Source organism: Oncorhynchus keta, chromosome 32 (genome assembly GCF_023373465.1).
Source record: "Oncorhynchus keta strain PuntledgeMale-10-30-2019 chromosome 32, Oket_V2, whole genome shotgun sequence".
In the NCBI taxonomy this organism is placed as follows: Eukaryota; Metazoa; Chordata; class Actinopteri; order Salmoniformes; family Salmonidae; genus Oncorhynchus; species Oncorhynchus keta.
In genome coordinates, this window is record NC_068452.1 from 8,622,758 (window position 1) to 8,637,219 (window position 14,462).

Genomic DNA, 14,462 nt, shown 5'->3' on the forward strand with positions numbered 1-14,462 from the left:
CCAGGATGTCACGTGTCCTACTTATATCAGGACACTCGTAACAACGTAATCATTACGAAACGTATATTCGATCAAATAATCCACACGTAGCAAATAAGGCATTACATTTTTTTGTTAACTAAATTCGACATGCTCATTGACCTCCATACAAAAACTTTTAAATGCCACCTGCTGGAGAAGACAGATTTTGGACCCAATTTATTCAATTCAATTCAAAAGGCTTTGTTGGCATGGGAAACATATGTTTTAACATTGCCAAAGCATTGCCTTTGGCTTCGCCTCTTCCTCTCTGCCGGAAATGAGAGCAGGTCCGCTAGATCAATCGCCCAGTCAGACACCGGTGCCGGTGTTGTCTCCCCCTCTGCCAGAACGCACACACACTCAATTCTTCATTGCTGCGGCTTGCCTGCTAGTTGAGATTTCTGCTCTTCACTCCGTTGTCAGTTTAGCCTACATTTCACTGATCTTAGTAGCAGAAAGCATTTTTTTAAACGTGTCCTTTATGGCAGCTGTCAATGATCGCGTTAGGCTGCGTTTCATTAAAACATTTTTAGGGCGGTTTGATCGCGGGGAGGCACTTGTAAATGTCTGCAGTTTTCGGTTTGGCTATTTGTTTCATGTGTATTAGTCTATAAATAAATATATTTGCCTAATACACTGTCAGGGTGGAGATTTCGGCACAACACCGTACTGCATAGATACCGGTAAAAGTCATACGCATAGAACCACTGCCCTCTTTTGGACACAATGTCACAAACTTTGAGGCGACGCTTGGATGCTTGCGGTATTGCAGATTTCAAACATTAGCATTAAAGTTGTGATTAAACCTTATTGCTACGTATTTGATTGATTTGCATGGTACATTTTCGTGGGTCAAGGCTCCATAGTTGAATGCAGTAACATTTGGAGTCGGAGTGCATTCCCCGGTTTTATCTTTCATGTAGCTATTAACAATCATTTGCTATCATTTACTTCTTTCTGTGTCATTTCACATAAAACGGAAGCTAAATACGACCCAGATGGGACTCGAACCCACAATCCCCAGCTCCGGAGGCTGATGCCTTATCCATTAGGCCACTGGGTCATCACGTTCCCAGTTATCGCAGGCGAAGTTTATAAAATTAAAAACATGATGATAAAGGTGTGTAAAGTTCTATAGAATTGTGTATATTTGGTTTCATGATCAACATATTTACTGCCAATTTTAGCTCAACTACTGTGCTCTGCGACATGTCGCAGGCAAATATCGTCAAATTTCGTGAAATGCGGTATCGTCTCGCGATAACAGGCCATCACCACTAGCGACTCATTTCCGATTTTTTCAAATAAGGGCCAATGAAGAGGTGCTTTGACTCGAATGGGCCAATCACAGATCGAGAAAGCCGGAAATTTAAAGGTGGCCTCACGTTTGACGTCATTGCTCGTAAGAACAAGAACAGGGTGAGTCTGGTCTTCATGCGTTTGTTACTTATTGTTTAATTTCATGTTTATAATATAGCAGTCACTGGGTTCATTCGATATAAATGATATGCGTTGATATATTGTAAAAGTATTACTTGTTTTCTGGTGTACTGGTTATGATTAAATGGTCAGTTTGCGCGATTTCAACTGGCCACATGGTGATCTACGTTAGATTATAGTTTGCCGGGCACCAGGAAAGCGACACTGTCTTGCTTGCTAGGAAAAACGGGTTTTTCAAAGCACGCACATAGCTAACATTTGAACTTTTCCCCATCACACCAGTAATCGATACTACAGCGAAGTCAACGGCTTGTTCAATAAGCAACGAAAACAATGTCGACAACTGCGAACGACGCCGATCGTATCACCCAATTCAAAAACAAGGGCAAAGATACCAACGTAAGTTGATACCGACTTTTTTGCTTTATCTTGATTGAGACACGTTTTATATTATTTCAACTTGACATTATTTATGTGCAGGAATTGAGGCGCAGAAGAGTCGAGGTCAACGTTGAACTTCGAAAGGCAAAGAAAGATGACCAGCTTCTCAAAAGAAGGAACGTCAGTATCTGCCCAGAAGAGCCTACGTCTCCACTCCAAGAGAAGGACCAAAATGCACAGGTATTATTTTGCATCCATACTGTAACTACCCTTATTTGAAACTCAAACAGGCAACGGCAAGCTTTGGATTATGACTGTGTACAGGCCATCAACAAAGGATGAGTTAAGCCAAATATGGACCTTTTCTCAATAGATTGATTTGGCGCCTTGTTGTCCTGTACTCTCAGAGGCCTGTTGGTTAGCGCTTATATTCGTCACTTTGTTCCATTGACATGCATGTGTAACCAATGTGAAATGGCTAGCTAGGTTGCGGGGTGCGCGCTAATAGCGTTTCAGCCTTGTAACGATGCTTCGAGGGCGACTGTGTGCAGAGGGTCCCTGGTTCGAGCCTAGGTAGGGGTGAGAAGCTATACTGTTACACATGCAGACGCTCCACAGATGGCATGTCACGTAATTCATCAGTAATCCTGTAATGTTTCCATAGCCTGCACAGCACTGGACGGTTGAGGAGATTGTTGCTGGCGTAAATAGCCAAAGCCTTGATCATCAGGTGCAGGCTACCCAGGCAGCCAGGTAAGTCAGTAAGCGTTTCATTGGAAACTGGTTTTGAGTAATCACTGTTTCTGTTCTGTTGCCTTGTCTGTCCCTAACCGTTACTTTTGACCTGGCCGTTCACCACAGGAAGCTGCTGTCCAGAGAGAGGCACCCTCCCATTGATCGCATCATCGGCGCTGGGCTCATCTCAAACTTTGTCGGCTTTTTGGGCCTTGCAGAGTGTCCTCCCATACAGTTCGAGGCAGCCTGGGCCCTGACCAACATCGCCTCTGGAAACTCTGACCAAACCACCGCAGTGGTGGCCGGAGGAGCCATCCCCGCCTTCATCAGCCTGGTGATGTCCCCGCACCCCCACATCAGCGAACAGGCTGTCTGGGCCCTGGGAAACATCGCTGGTATGAGAAGGCACACTATTTTTTTTTTTTTACCTGTATCGAAAGTGGCTATGGCATGACTGTTGCCATTGTCATTGATAGTACAGGAACAGTGATCTGAAAGATTTTCCCGTGTTTGTTGGAATAACTTCCTGTCAAACCCTGTATCTTTCAAACATCTTTGTTTGTTGAACTAGAAATTCTGATAAAGGTTATTGCTACCAGGCATGTAACAATATCAATTTATCAGCATTATTCTTTTGAAAATATTACTACTTGATCGTGTTTTAGTTCAATATACCTTTTGCAATAAGCCTTACTATTTGGTTGTATGCCGGATCAACTGTCTTCTGTGACCACATTTTTAACTTGGCCCGATTCCTCCCTTTTCCTCAGGTGATGGCTCCACCTATAGGGACTTGGTCATCAAGCACGGTGCAATTGAACCCCTCCTGACTCTGCTGGCTGCTCCTGACCTGTCTGTGTTCTCTGTAAGCTGTTTACATATAATGAGGAATAGCTTATGGGTTGTTGTGGAATTTGTTAGCAAGTGCTGCAGGAAATTCCATTCTGTCATCAGCTCCAGTTGAAGTTAAAATGCCCTTAGGTTGGAGTCATTAAAATGTTTTTTTTTTCAACCACTCCACGCATTTCTTGTTGACAAACTATCGTTTTGGCAAGTCGGTTATGATATCAACTGTGTGCATGACACATTTTTCCTACACTTGTTTACAGACAGATTATTTCACTGTATCACACGTCCAGTGGGTCAGAAGTTTACTTAGACTAAGTTGACTGTCTTTAAACCGTCATGGCTTTAGAAGCTTCTGATAGGCTAATTGGCTTAATATCAGTCAATTGGGTGTGTACCAATAAAAGCCAGACTACAGTTTGTAACTGCACATGGGGACAAAGTTAGTACTTTTTGGAGAAATGTCCTCTGGTCTGATGAAACAAATAGAACTGTTTGGCAATAATGGCCATTTATGTTTGGAGTAAAAAGGGGATGCTTGCAAGCCCGAATAACACCATCCCAACTGTGAAGCACAGAGGTGGCAGCATGTTGTGGGGGTGCTTTGCTGCAAGAGGGACTGGTGCACTTCACAAAATAGATGGCAGCATGAGGAAGGAAGTGATGTGGATATATTGAAGCAACATCTCAAGACCTGTCAGGAAGTTAAAGCTTGACTCAAAATGGGTCTTCCAAAAGGACAGTGACCCCAAGCATACTCAAGGTCAAGGTATTGGCGTGGCCATCACAAAGCCCTGCCATAAATACTATAGAAAATTTGTGTGCAGAACTGGAAAAAGTGTGGAGCAAGGAGGCCTACAAACCCGACTAAGTTACTCCAGCTCTGTCAGGAGGAATGGGCCAAAATTCACCCAATGTATTGTGGGAAGGCTACCTAAAACGTTTGACCCAAGTTTCACAATTTTAAATCGAATGCTACCAAATACTAATTGACTGTATGTAAACTTCAGATCTGCTGGGAATGTGGTGAAAGAAATAAAAGCTGAAATCATTCTCTCCTATTCTAACATTTCACATTTCTTAATATAAAGTGGTGGTCCTAACTGCCATGAGACAGGGAATTTTTACTAGGCTTAAATGTCAGGATGTGAAACCGGGTTTAAATGTATTTGGTGACTGTATGTAAACTTCTGACTTCAACTGTATTTATGATATCATGCTATATACAGTTGACTGCTTTAGCTTTCTTATCTTGGCACATTACCTCAATTTGATGCATCCATAAATCTAAATATAGCTGATAACTGTGTGGCTTATTGATCTCTAAAGACATGTCCCTGCTCCCTCTAGTCTGGTTACCTGAGGAATGTGACATGGACATTGTCCAACCTGTGTCGGAACAAGAACCCTGCCCCGCCATTGGCGGCCGTGCAGTTACTGCTGCCCACGCTGGTGTGTCTGCTCCATCACAACGACAAGGAGGTGCTGGCTGACACCTGTTGGGCCGTGTCCTACCTGACAGACGGCCCTAACGAGCGCATCGAGGTGGTAGTGCAGTCTGGCCTGGTGCCCCGCCTCGTCCAGCTGCTCGGCTCCGGGGAGCTCACCATCGTGGTATGTCCCTTTGTCGCGGTTACTAGGCTTTTTTTATTGTCCCTGTACTGTCTGTTTGCCTTGTGGTTCCTAGGGACAGCTGCACTGTGCTGATCTGTGGGTTTTGATTGACTGGCAAATATTAATCTCTGTGATTTATGCATGGGTGCTACCACTCCAAGTAGCTTCTATAGCCCGGTTGTTGAGACATTCCAAGTTGCTGAAGAAAGCCTGTTGTCAGACATCAATCAATTGTGAAGCTTGCATCCTAACCCCCCCTTTTTTTTCCCAGACTCCCTCTCTGAGGTCGCTGGGTAACATTGTGACTGGCACAGATGAGCAGACTCAATGTGTGTTGAACTCCGGCGCACTGACAATGTTCCCTGCGCTTCTCCGCCACCACAAGTCCAACATCCAGAAGGAGGCGGCCTGGACCCTGTCCAACGTCACGGCTGGCAAGGACACCCAGATCCAGGAAGTCGTCAATGCCGGCCTCGTGCCACTGCTGGTGGACGTTCTCAAAAAGGTATGACATGGGTTTGTGGGTTCATTAGGGGGCAAACCATTCAGGGGCTAGTATGCATCAAGGGCTGGTGGACTAGGTTGATTTGTCCTTTTAGGACCTGATCCTAGACGGTTGCTACATGCAGCCCCAGATTTTACCTCTCCGTTTTGAATGTTCAGTTTCATGCCTACTGACCTTACGCCTGGTTTATGTCTTGTGCTGCTCCACCAACATCAGCACTCCTTGCCGACAGCAGAAATGAAAGCTGTGAATGAGTCTGTACATGAAGGGAGCCCTGCCCATAGAGTGATGGAGGCCTCTAGTGGCCAAAATGCTGTGTTAGCATGGGCAGCGCTGTTGAGAGCTCCCACAATTTGAATGTACTTGACTGGGTGGGATTTCATTGGCTGATCCCTCCTGGATACCCTGTTGGTGTCATATCCAACTGGGTCATCAGGAATGATCAACCAATCGTGAAGGAAATGTACTACTCTGGTGGATATTGCCTCTGACTGTGCTGTCATAGACACTATGATGGCACAAATACAAAGATGAGTCCTTGCCATCTATTTGACCCTGCCTCGTGTCTCTTTCTTCAACCAGGCAGACTATAAGACTCAGAAGGAGGCGGTGTGGGCTATCACCAACTACACCAGCGGGGGAACGGTGGAGCAGGTGATCCACTTGGTCCAGGCCAACGTGCTGGAGCCCCTGCTCAACTTGCTCTCTGCCAAGGACAGCAAGACCATCCTGGTCATTCTGGATGCCATAACCAACATCTTCCTGGTAAGTCAGTTTCTGGTATGTGAGAAGAGACGATGGGTGGTGCTTTTAAGTCTCATGACACACTCAGTATGAAGGTCAAGATTGCAACCCAGAATTCTATCAGTAACACATTATGGCCAATGAGCACCCTAGAACACTGACAGTTTGCCTTGTGGTTCCTAGAGACAGCTGGACTGTGCTGATCTGTGGGTTTTGATTGACTGGCAAATATTAATCTCTGCGATTTATGCATGGGAGCTACCACTCCAAGTATCTCCCATAGCCCGGTTGTTGAGACATTCATGTTTTAGCATTGATCTGCTATTTTCACATTTGACTTATGTTTATTGGTTTAAAATTAGAAATGGTTTTGTGTGTAAAAGCCCATAATAAGTGACTCGTGCTCTCAGGCAGGAGAGAAGATCGGCGAGGTGGAGAAGCTGTGCGTGATGATCGAGGAGTGTGGCGGCCTGGACAGGATCGAGGCTCTGCAGTCCCACGAGAACGAGATGGTCTACAAGGCATCTCTCAGTCTCATTGAGAAGTACTTCTCTGGCGAGGTGAGACATTTACCAAGCAATGACTAAGTCCATATACACTTATTTACTCTTTGGCTCGTCTTCTTCGGAGACATTGAACATGAGCTGGGTTTTATTCCCCAATTTGGCCTTTTCACATCTGACCTTGTACCCTTTTACAGTCGCAATAATGTGAACATGTGTTATTGGTATGGTGCAGCAGATTGGTAGAGAACAGCTTTGTTGAGTGAAATGCGGGCCATGGTAAATGAGTGGTTGAAGTTGCAATTCAAACTGTTGTTCTGGTGACACCATCTGTCTTGCTTTCAGGATGCGGAGGATGAGACTGTTGCTCCGGAAATCACAACTGACGGCTACGCTTTCCAGATCCCTGAGAACCAAAGCACTTTCAACTTTTAAATGTCCTTGTTTCCTGTCTTTCTTTTTCTGTGTCCTGTAGTCCCTCCCAACTTCACAAGTGTACAGACATTTCTTTGTTCTATATTACAGCCTGTAAATAAACTTTATTACAATATGTGTTGTCAAATTGGTGGGTTATTGGTAAGCTTAACGCTTCCAGCACTTTATTTTTATAATTTTAAATTGAGGTTCCTATCCACCCATCTATTTAGTGTCTGATCCCAGACCTGTGGAAGATGACAATCTCCGACCATATCACTCAACCGTTGCCAAACAATTCGGTGTGCAAAATGGGCAAAGGTTCTGTATATTATTCTACTCTTTCTGGACAGGGTGTGAGAAATGACAATCTTACAGATTTGGTGTCAACCGGGAGTTGGGCCTTATGCCCTAAACCAAGCCAGGCTTTTCTGCTGGTCTTGGGGCTCAACTGTTGGTTTGTTCTGGACCACAGGGGCTGATCTTCATTCCGGGCCCAGTATGTTTAAATATTTGCTGCGTGGATCTGTGACAAGTGAAGTACAACACCAGCGCAAGTCTCAATCATTTGTTAGTTACTCTCACCTTTCACACCTGCCAGGCCTCTAGACTCACTGCTGTTAATATTTACCTCTTCCATGTGTGAAGCCTGTTGGGTCAGGTGGGTGACCACATGGAGGATAGGTCTAAACCAAGCAACCAAAATAAGACACTGTTTCAATAGTAACTTGATGATATACTTGTGTAAAGGTAGAAGAATGAGCTTTAAAGGCCCAGTGCAGTCCAAACGATCATCCTGTATTTGATATTTCCACTAGTTTGGGCTGCCGGTAAATTGCTTAATAGACCAATAAGAGTTCCAAACCACTGCTAATATCAGTTTTCCCCTCCCCACTCATACCAATCCCAGCAAATTCTTTGTAGAGAAATTGCTCTTTCCTAAGATGTTTATTTTTGCCCATTTTAATTGAAAAACATCCACAGTAATGTTACCCAGAAATTATTTGATAGAGATTAAAAATGGCTGCATTGGTACTTTCAGTAAATTGCTCATCTCAGTTAGATGTGATCCATATGAAATAAATGTATACTGTATACCAATGTAATGTTCAGTATGTACTCAATCCAAAACTCCCCGGCATGCTCCTGCAGCGAAACAACTTACCCTTCCCGTGCCTCAGCGGCCTTGGTCAGATCTATCCATAGGCTTCCCCCTTCTGAAGGCTTCCCCTTGCGGATCTCCCCCTTCTGATGGTTTTACCACTATTCTGGTTGTTGACAGATTCTCTAAATCCTGCGGTTTAATCCCTCTCTGGTCTACCTACCACTCTCCTGGTCGCTGAGGCACTGTTCCAGCAGGTCTTCTGTTACTATGGCCTTCCGGAGGACATCATTTCTTACCACGGCCCATGCTTGGAAAGCCTTCATAGAGAAGGTGGGGGTCATTGTCCACCTCACTTTTGGGTACCGGCCTCAGTCTAACGGGCAAGTGGAGAGGATGATTCAGGAGCTGGGGAGATTCCTGAGGGAGTCACTGCCAGGACATGCAGGGGGAGTGGGCCCGGTTCCTTCCTTTGGCAGAATACGCCCATAATTCATTACGACACTCCACTGGGCTGACTCCTTTCCAGTATGTTCTGGGTTATCAAATCAAATTTATTTATATAGCCCTTCGTACATCAGCTGATATCTCAAAGTGCTGTACAGAAACCCAGCCTAAAACCCCAAACAGCAAGCAATGCAGGTGTAGAAGCACGGTGGCTATGAAAGCCAGAAACCTAGAGAGGAACCAGGCTATGTGGGGTGGCCAGTCCTCTTCTGGCTGTGCCGGGTGGAGATTATAACAGAACATGGCCAAGATGTTCAAATGTTCATAAATTACCAGCATGGTCGAATAATAGTAAGGCAGAACAGTTGAAACTGGAGCAGCAGCATGGCCAGGTGGACTGGGGACAGCAAGGAGTCATCATGTCAGGTAGTCCTGGGGCATGGTCCTAGGGCTCAGGTCCTCCGAGAGAAAGAAAGGAGAGAATTAGAGAACGCACACTTAGATTCACACAGGACACCGAATAGGACAGGAGAAGTACACCAGATATAACAAACTGACCCTAGCCCCCCGACACAAACTACTGCAGCATAAATACTGGAGGCTGAGACAGGAGGGGTCAGGAGACACTGTGGCCCCATCCGAGGACACCCCCGGACAGGGCCAAACAGGAAGGATATAACCCCACCCACTTTGCCAGAGCACAGCCCCCACACCACACCATCAGCCTGCCCTTACTCCGTGCCAGACCGAAGTGGTTCAGGTGTGCAGAAGAGTTATGGAACAATGCCCACATGAGACTCCAGCCCACCGTCAGAAGGAGCAAGCGGATCGCCACTGCTCTCCACCAGGAACCTCCTACTCCGCTTGCCCGGTTTGTGGGGTCCTCCGGAGTGCCAACAAGGTAACTTACAGATCACAACTCCTTACTATAATTACCTGATTTCACCATCTTTTCATGTTTCCCTTCTCAGGCCGGTGGTATGCCGGTATTTGACTGTATTTTTTGTTTTTGAATAATAAAGTTCCACATTTGCTAAAGAGTGATCCTAGGGTTGCAACACATACATTCTATGTGATTTCAATGAGTCTTTCTCCATTCCGATTGTTTTATACTGTTCAATTCAACTTCAACCAAAACAAATTTCAGCACTTTTATAATTTCTGCATTTCCTGCACTCAATTGCAGTGGTGGAAAAAGTACCCAATTGTCATACTTGAGTAAAAGTAAAGATATGTTAATAGAAAATGACTCAAGTAAAAGTGAAAGTCATGCAGTAAAATACTACTTGAGTAAAAGTCAAAATATTTGGTTTTAAATATCTTTAAGTATCAAAAGTCAATGTAATTGATAAAATGTACTTAAGTATAAAAAGTAAAAGTATACAAAATGTCAAATTCCTTATTTAATAAGCAAAGCAGATGGCACCATTTTCTTGTTTTTTACAGATAGCCAGGGGCACACCAACACTCAGACATAATTTCCAAACTAAGCATTTGTGTTTAGTGAGTCTGCCAGATCAGAGTCAGTAGATGACCAGGTATGTTCTCTTGACAAGTGCAAGAATTGGACCATTTTCCTGTCCTGCTAAGCATTCAAAATGTAATGAAATGTAATGAGTACTTTTAGGTGTCAGGGAAACGTATGGAGTAAAAAGTACAGTATTGTCTTTAGGAATGTAGTAAAAGTAAAAGTTGTCCAAAATATAAATAGTAAAGTACAGATACAAAAAAAAAACGACTTTAGTACTTGAAAGTATTTTATTTTTAACCAAATGTTGCAATTGCGATTTGACTTGCGCATTAGAGCAAAACTGTTGGAATCATGGAAATAGAATGACTAATCTAATTCAATCGTTAGAATATAATAGTGGGCACTTTGAATAGTGTTGTTTGAGATGACAACGAAATAAAATGCCAGGGAGGATTTGTGACCGTGTAGGAACGTAAGTGTTGATACGTGTTTCCTAGGGGATCCTATAAACTTTGGCTACATTGCATGTTTTTAACATGTTCATGCTTTGCATATTTCTCTTTGATTTAGAAGATACTGTTTCACAAACAACATGCTGATTTGGGTCTTTTCGGGCTGTATTAGCTAGCTACGTTTGCTCTTACTCAGTACCTTTATTAGCTACCTAGCTATTAGCCGGTAACAATTAGCCTCTCACAAGATTTAGGGCTATTTGCTAAGAAAATACAAACTAGTTGTTTGCTGATGTAAGCAGCACAAACTAATAGTGACATAGAACGCTAGTGGATTTATATTAAGAAGCAAAGTAAAAATAGCATTGTTATCAACACTTTTGCTACATTGACCATGCAGGTCGAACGCAAGTGTCTCGTGGTTGAAGAACATCGAATATGCTCCTTGAGTGACAGGGGGCGTGGCTAGGTCAGTGGAAAGTGGCGCGGAGAGAGATGACTCAAGTAGAGAAGTAACCTCAAAATGGACATTACATATGGCGTATCACATCTAACAAACCAAACATTCAAATACCAGTATAGAAGGTCAAGTAAAAACCCAAACCAGTCCCTGCATCAATACCGGTATATCATAATTTACCAGTTGAGGACGTGAGAGGCGTCTGTCCTCTTGCTCAGTTGTGCACCGGGGCCTCCCACTCTTTTCTATTCTGGTTAGGTCCAGTTTGCGCTGTTCTGTGAAAGGAGTAGTACACAGCGTTGTATGAGATCTTCAGTTTCTTGGCAATTTCTCGTATGGAATAGCCTTCATTTCTCAGAACAAGAATAGACTGACGAGTTTCAGAAGAAAGGCAATTTTGAGCCTGTAATCGAACCCACAAATGCTGATGCTCCAGATACTCAACTAGTCTAAAGAAGGCCGGTTTTATTGCTTCTTTAATCAGAACAACAGTTTTCAGCTCTGCTAACATAATTGCAAAATGGTTTTCTTATGATCAATTAGCCTTTTAAAATTATAAACACAACGTGCCATCGGAACACAGGAATGATGGTTGCTGATAATGGACCTCTGTATGCCTATGTAGATATTCAATTTTTAAAAATCTGCCGTTTCCAGCTACAATAATCATTTACAACATTAACAATGTCTACACTGTATTTCTGATCAATTTGATGCTATTTTTAAATGGACAAAAAAAATGTGCTTGTCTTTCAAAAACAAGGACATTTCCAAGTGACCCCAAACTTTTGAACGGTAGTGTACAATCATGTACAAACTGTCCGAAATTTCCCCACTGTGTCTCTTACAGCCTGTTTGAGTTCAGTGTGTACTGGCGGCGGCTATTAATTGTTCCACCGGAAGGTTATCTCTAATCACAAACAACAGATGATTTAAACACAAGAGCAGTGGACCAGGCCTTGAAGAGTGAGCAGCCTCTCATTTAAAATTAGTCTCAATGCTCAATCCCTCTGTTATACTCCTTCAAATTACTAAAATATTGCATTATTGGATTGCCATCTTAAAGCCAATTATCATTCACTTTGTTACTTTCACTAGTCTCCATCAACTAAAACCCTTCTACTCTTTCCAGTAGAAGAAATCGGATCACTCGGATCACTCTCAAACAATGTTATGCTTTTCCCCCTATTGCAAGGGTTAAAACAAAACAAACATCATAACTTTCTCCATATTGGAAGGCATTGTTTTCATTTTAGTATACCTTCAAAAAGTGACTACATTTTTATGTTACCAATCTCTGTTAGGTATTAATTTTCTGCTTCAATATTTATTAAATGTCTGTTATTTTAAGATTCATATGTAATGCCTTGGAGGGATCCATATGTATTAACTGGGTTGGAACTGTCTCAGTCCCCAGTAGATGTCCCTCTCCGTCCATAATAAGTCTGGCACCTGAGAATTGGTTTAGAACGTCATCATTTGGGATAGCAACGAAAACTCCATCGGGAGTACAACAAATTGTAGCCTTTTAAGTATAGTTAACAGAAAATCATGTTCAACATTCATTGATTCTATTTAACATGGTATATGGGCTTATTTCAAAATGCATTACCAGGGTGGAGGAAATCTTCTAAGCGTTCGTTAGTTGTATTGGTCAGGGAAAGTCAAGTCCCGTACAATGCTTTAACCTTATCCATAAAAGGACCACTCTGACCATTCCTCAGAATACTTTTTTCACCACTTACGTACGTCTATGTGTGGGTGTGCTAGTTGCATAATATTATTTTTCTATTCTTACCTCATCAGATCATCATAATAACCATTTTAGATTTGTGTTACATCACAAATTCCTCATCAAGATGAGTGTTCTATTCATACAGGGGTTTAGATATTTACACTAGCTCTGTTTAACAGCATATTCGGAAATAGTTCTCTCTTCTTTCATATCTCCATACATAATAACGTTATACATCAAACTCCACTGATGAGACATGTTATCCTCATGTAATCTAAAGTCATGTTAACCGCAGAGACATGTTACCCTCGTTACTAATGAGACATGCTATCCTCATTTTGAACGAGACGTTATCCTCTTTCCTAACGAGACGTTGTCCTCAGACATGTTCAGTATCTGATTTCTGAGACATGTTATACTCTACCTGTAGATCCAACGGCGGTGTTGGACATACCGCTAGATAACGTTACAGATCAGCTCACACAGAACTGGTTGTTATTCACCTCTTTCACACATGACAGCTCTCATTCACTCAATACTTAATAGCTCAATTTCATTCCTCTTATTATCCACATTTCAATCTTATTATCTTAATAGTAAATAATTTAAATCCATATATTCTCAAAATTTGAATTAGCTCGTTTTTTTAAATATATTTTATTACTTTTACCCCTTTTTCTCCCCAATTTTGTGGTATCCAATTGGTAGTTACAGTCTTGTCTCATCGCTGCAACTCTTGTACAGAGCCATGCGTCCTCCGAAACACAACCCAACCTAGCCGCACTGCTTCTCGACACAATGCCCAGATGCCAGCCGCACCAATGTGTTGGAGGAAACACTGTGCACCAGGCAAACGTGTCAGTGTGCACTGTGCCCGGCCTGCCAAAGGAGTCGCTAGTGCGCGATGGGACAAGGACATCCCTGCCGGCCAAACCCTCCCCTAACCCAGACAATGCTGGGCCAATTGTCCATACTATCTTAAATGAATCAATGTTTTTTTGTCAGCGCACTGGAGAGGTTCCAACCAACTCAATGCATCATAGTACACATGTCAATCAGACACTCTGAATGGGCAGTCCCAGCAGTTGTTCTATTTTTTATTTATCCATTATTTTACCAGGTAAGTTGACTGAGAACACATTCTCATTTACATTAACGACCTGGGGAATAGTTACAGGGGAGAGGAGGGGGATGAATGAGACAATTGTAGGCTGGAGATGATTAGGTGACTGTATGAGGGACAGCTTGGGAGTTTAGCCAGGCGATCTTTAATGACCTCAGAGTCAGGACACCTGTTTAATGTCCCATCCGAAAGACAGCACCATACACAGGGCAGTATCAATCACTGCCCTGGGTCATTGAGATAAGTACATATGTTTTAGACCTGAGGAAAGAGTGCCTCCTACTGGCACTCCAACCCCACTTCCAGCAGAATCTGGTCTCCCATCTAGGGACCAACCAGGACCAACCACCAGCCAGCAGTGGGATGCAGGGTGGTATGCTGCTGGCTATATATGGCTATGCACAGACAAGTTATATTTGCATGATTTAGCATAATTAATTCATCATTACCATTTTATTTAATTCATGTG

At 43.1% G+C, this 14,462-nt stretch overlaps 1 protein-coding gene and 4 non-coding genes across 5 annotated transcripts; 4 read left to right on the forward strand and 1 right to left on the reverse strand.

Annotated features, from left to right (window-relative positions):
- Positions 1-1,011: 1,011 nt before the first annotated feature.
- On the reverse strand, positions 1,012-1,084 carry trnar-ccg (transfer RNA arginine (anticodon CCG)). Its single transcript has one exon. It is a non-coding gene; the product is annotated as a tRNA-Arg (tRNA).
- Positions 1,085-1,351: 267 nt separating this feature from the next.
- Positions 1,352-7,339, forward strand: LOC118364987 (importin subunit alpha-1-like). Its single transcript, XM_035746853.2, has 11 exons — positions 1,352-1,440; positions 1,744-1,860; positions 1,942-2,082; positions 2,507-2,595; positions 2,704-2,972; positions 3,348-3,442; positions 4,774-5,037; positions 5,309-5,542; positions 6,125-6,307; positions 6,697-6,846; positions 7,135-7,339. Exons 2-11 carry the CDS (start codon positions 1,795-1,797, stop codon positions 7,222-7,224), a joined length of 1,581 nt encoding a protein of 526 aa, XP_035602746.1. The 5' UTR covers positions 1,352-1,440; positions 1,744-1,794; the 3' UTR covers positions 7,225-7,339.
- LOC118365835 (small nucleolar RNA SNORA71) lies at positions 3,004-3,129 on the forward strand. Its single transcript, XR_004821831.1, has one exon. It is a non-coding gene; the product is annotated as a small nucleolar RNA SNORA71 (small nucleolar RNA).
- Positions 5,095-5,229, forward strand: LOC118365834 (small nucleolar RNA SNORA84). The gene has a single exon (XR_004821830.1). It is a non-coding gene; the product is annotated as a small nucleolar RNA SNORA84 (small nucleolar RNA).
- On the forward strand, positions 6,454-6,588 carry LOC118365833 (small nucleolar RNA SNORA84). Its single transcript, XR_004821829.1, has one exon. It is a non-coding gene; the product is annotated as a small nucleolar RNA SNORA84 (small nucleolar RNA).
- Positions 7,340-14,462: the final 7,123 nt, after the last annotated feature.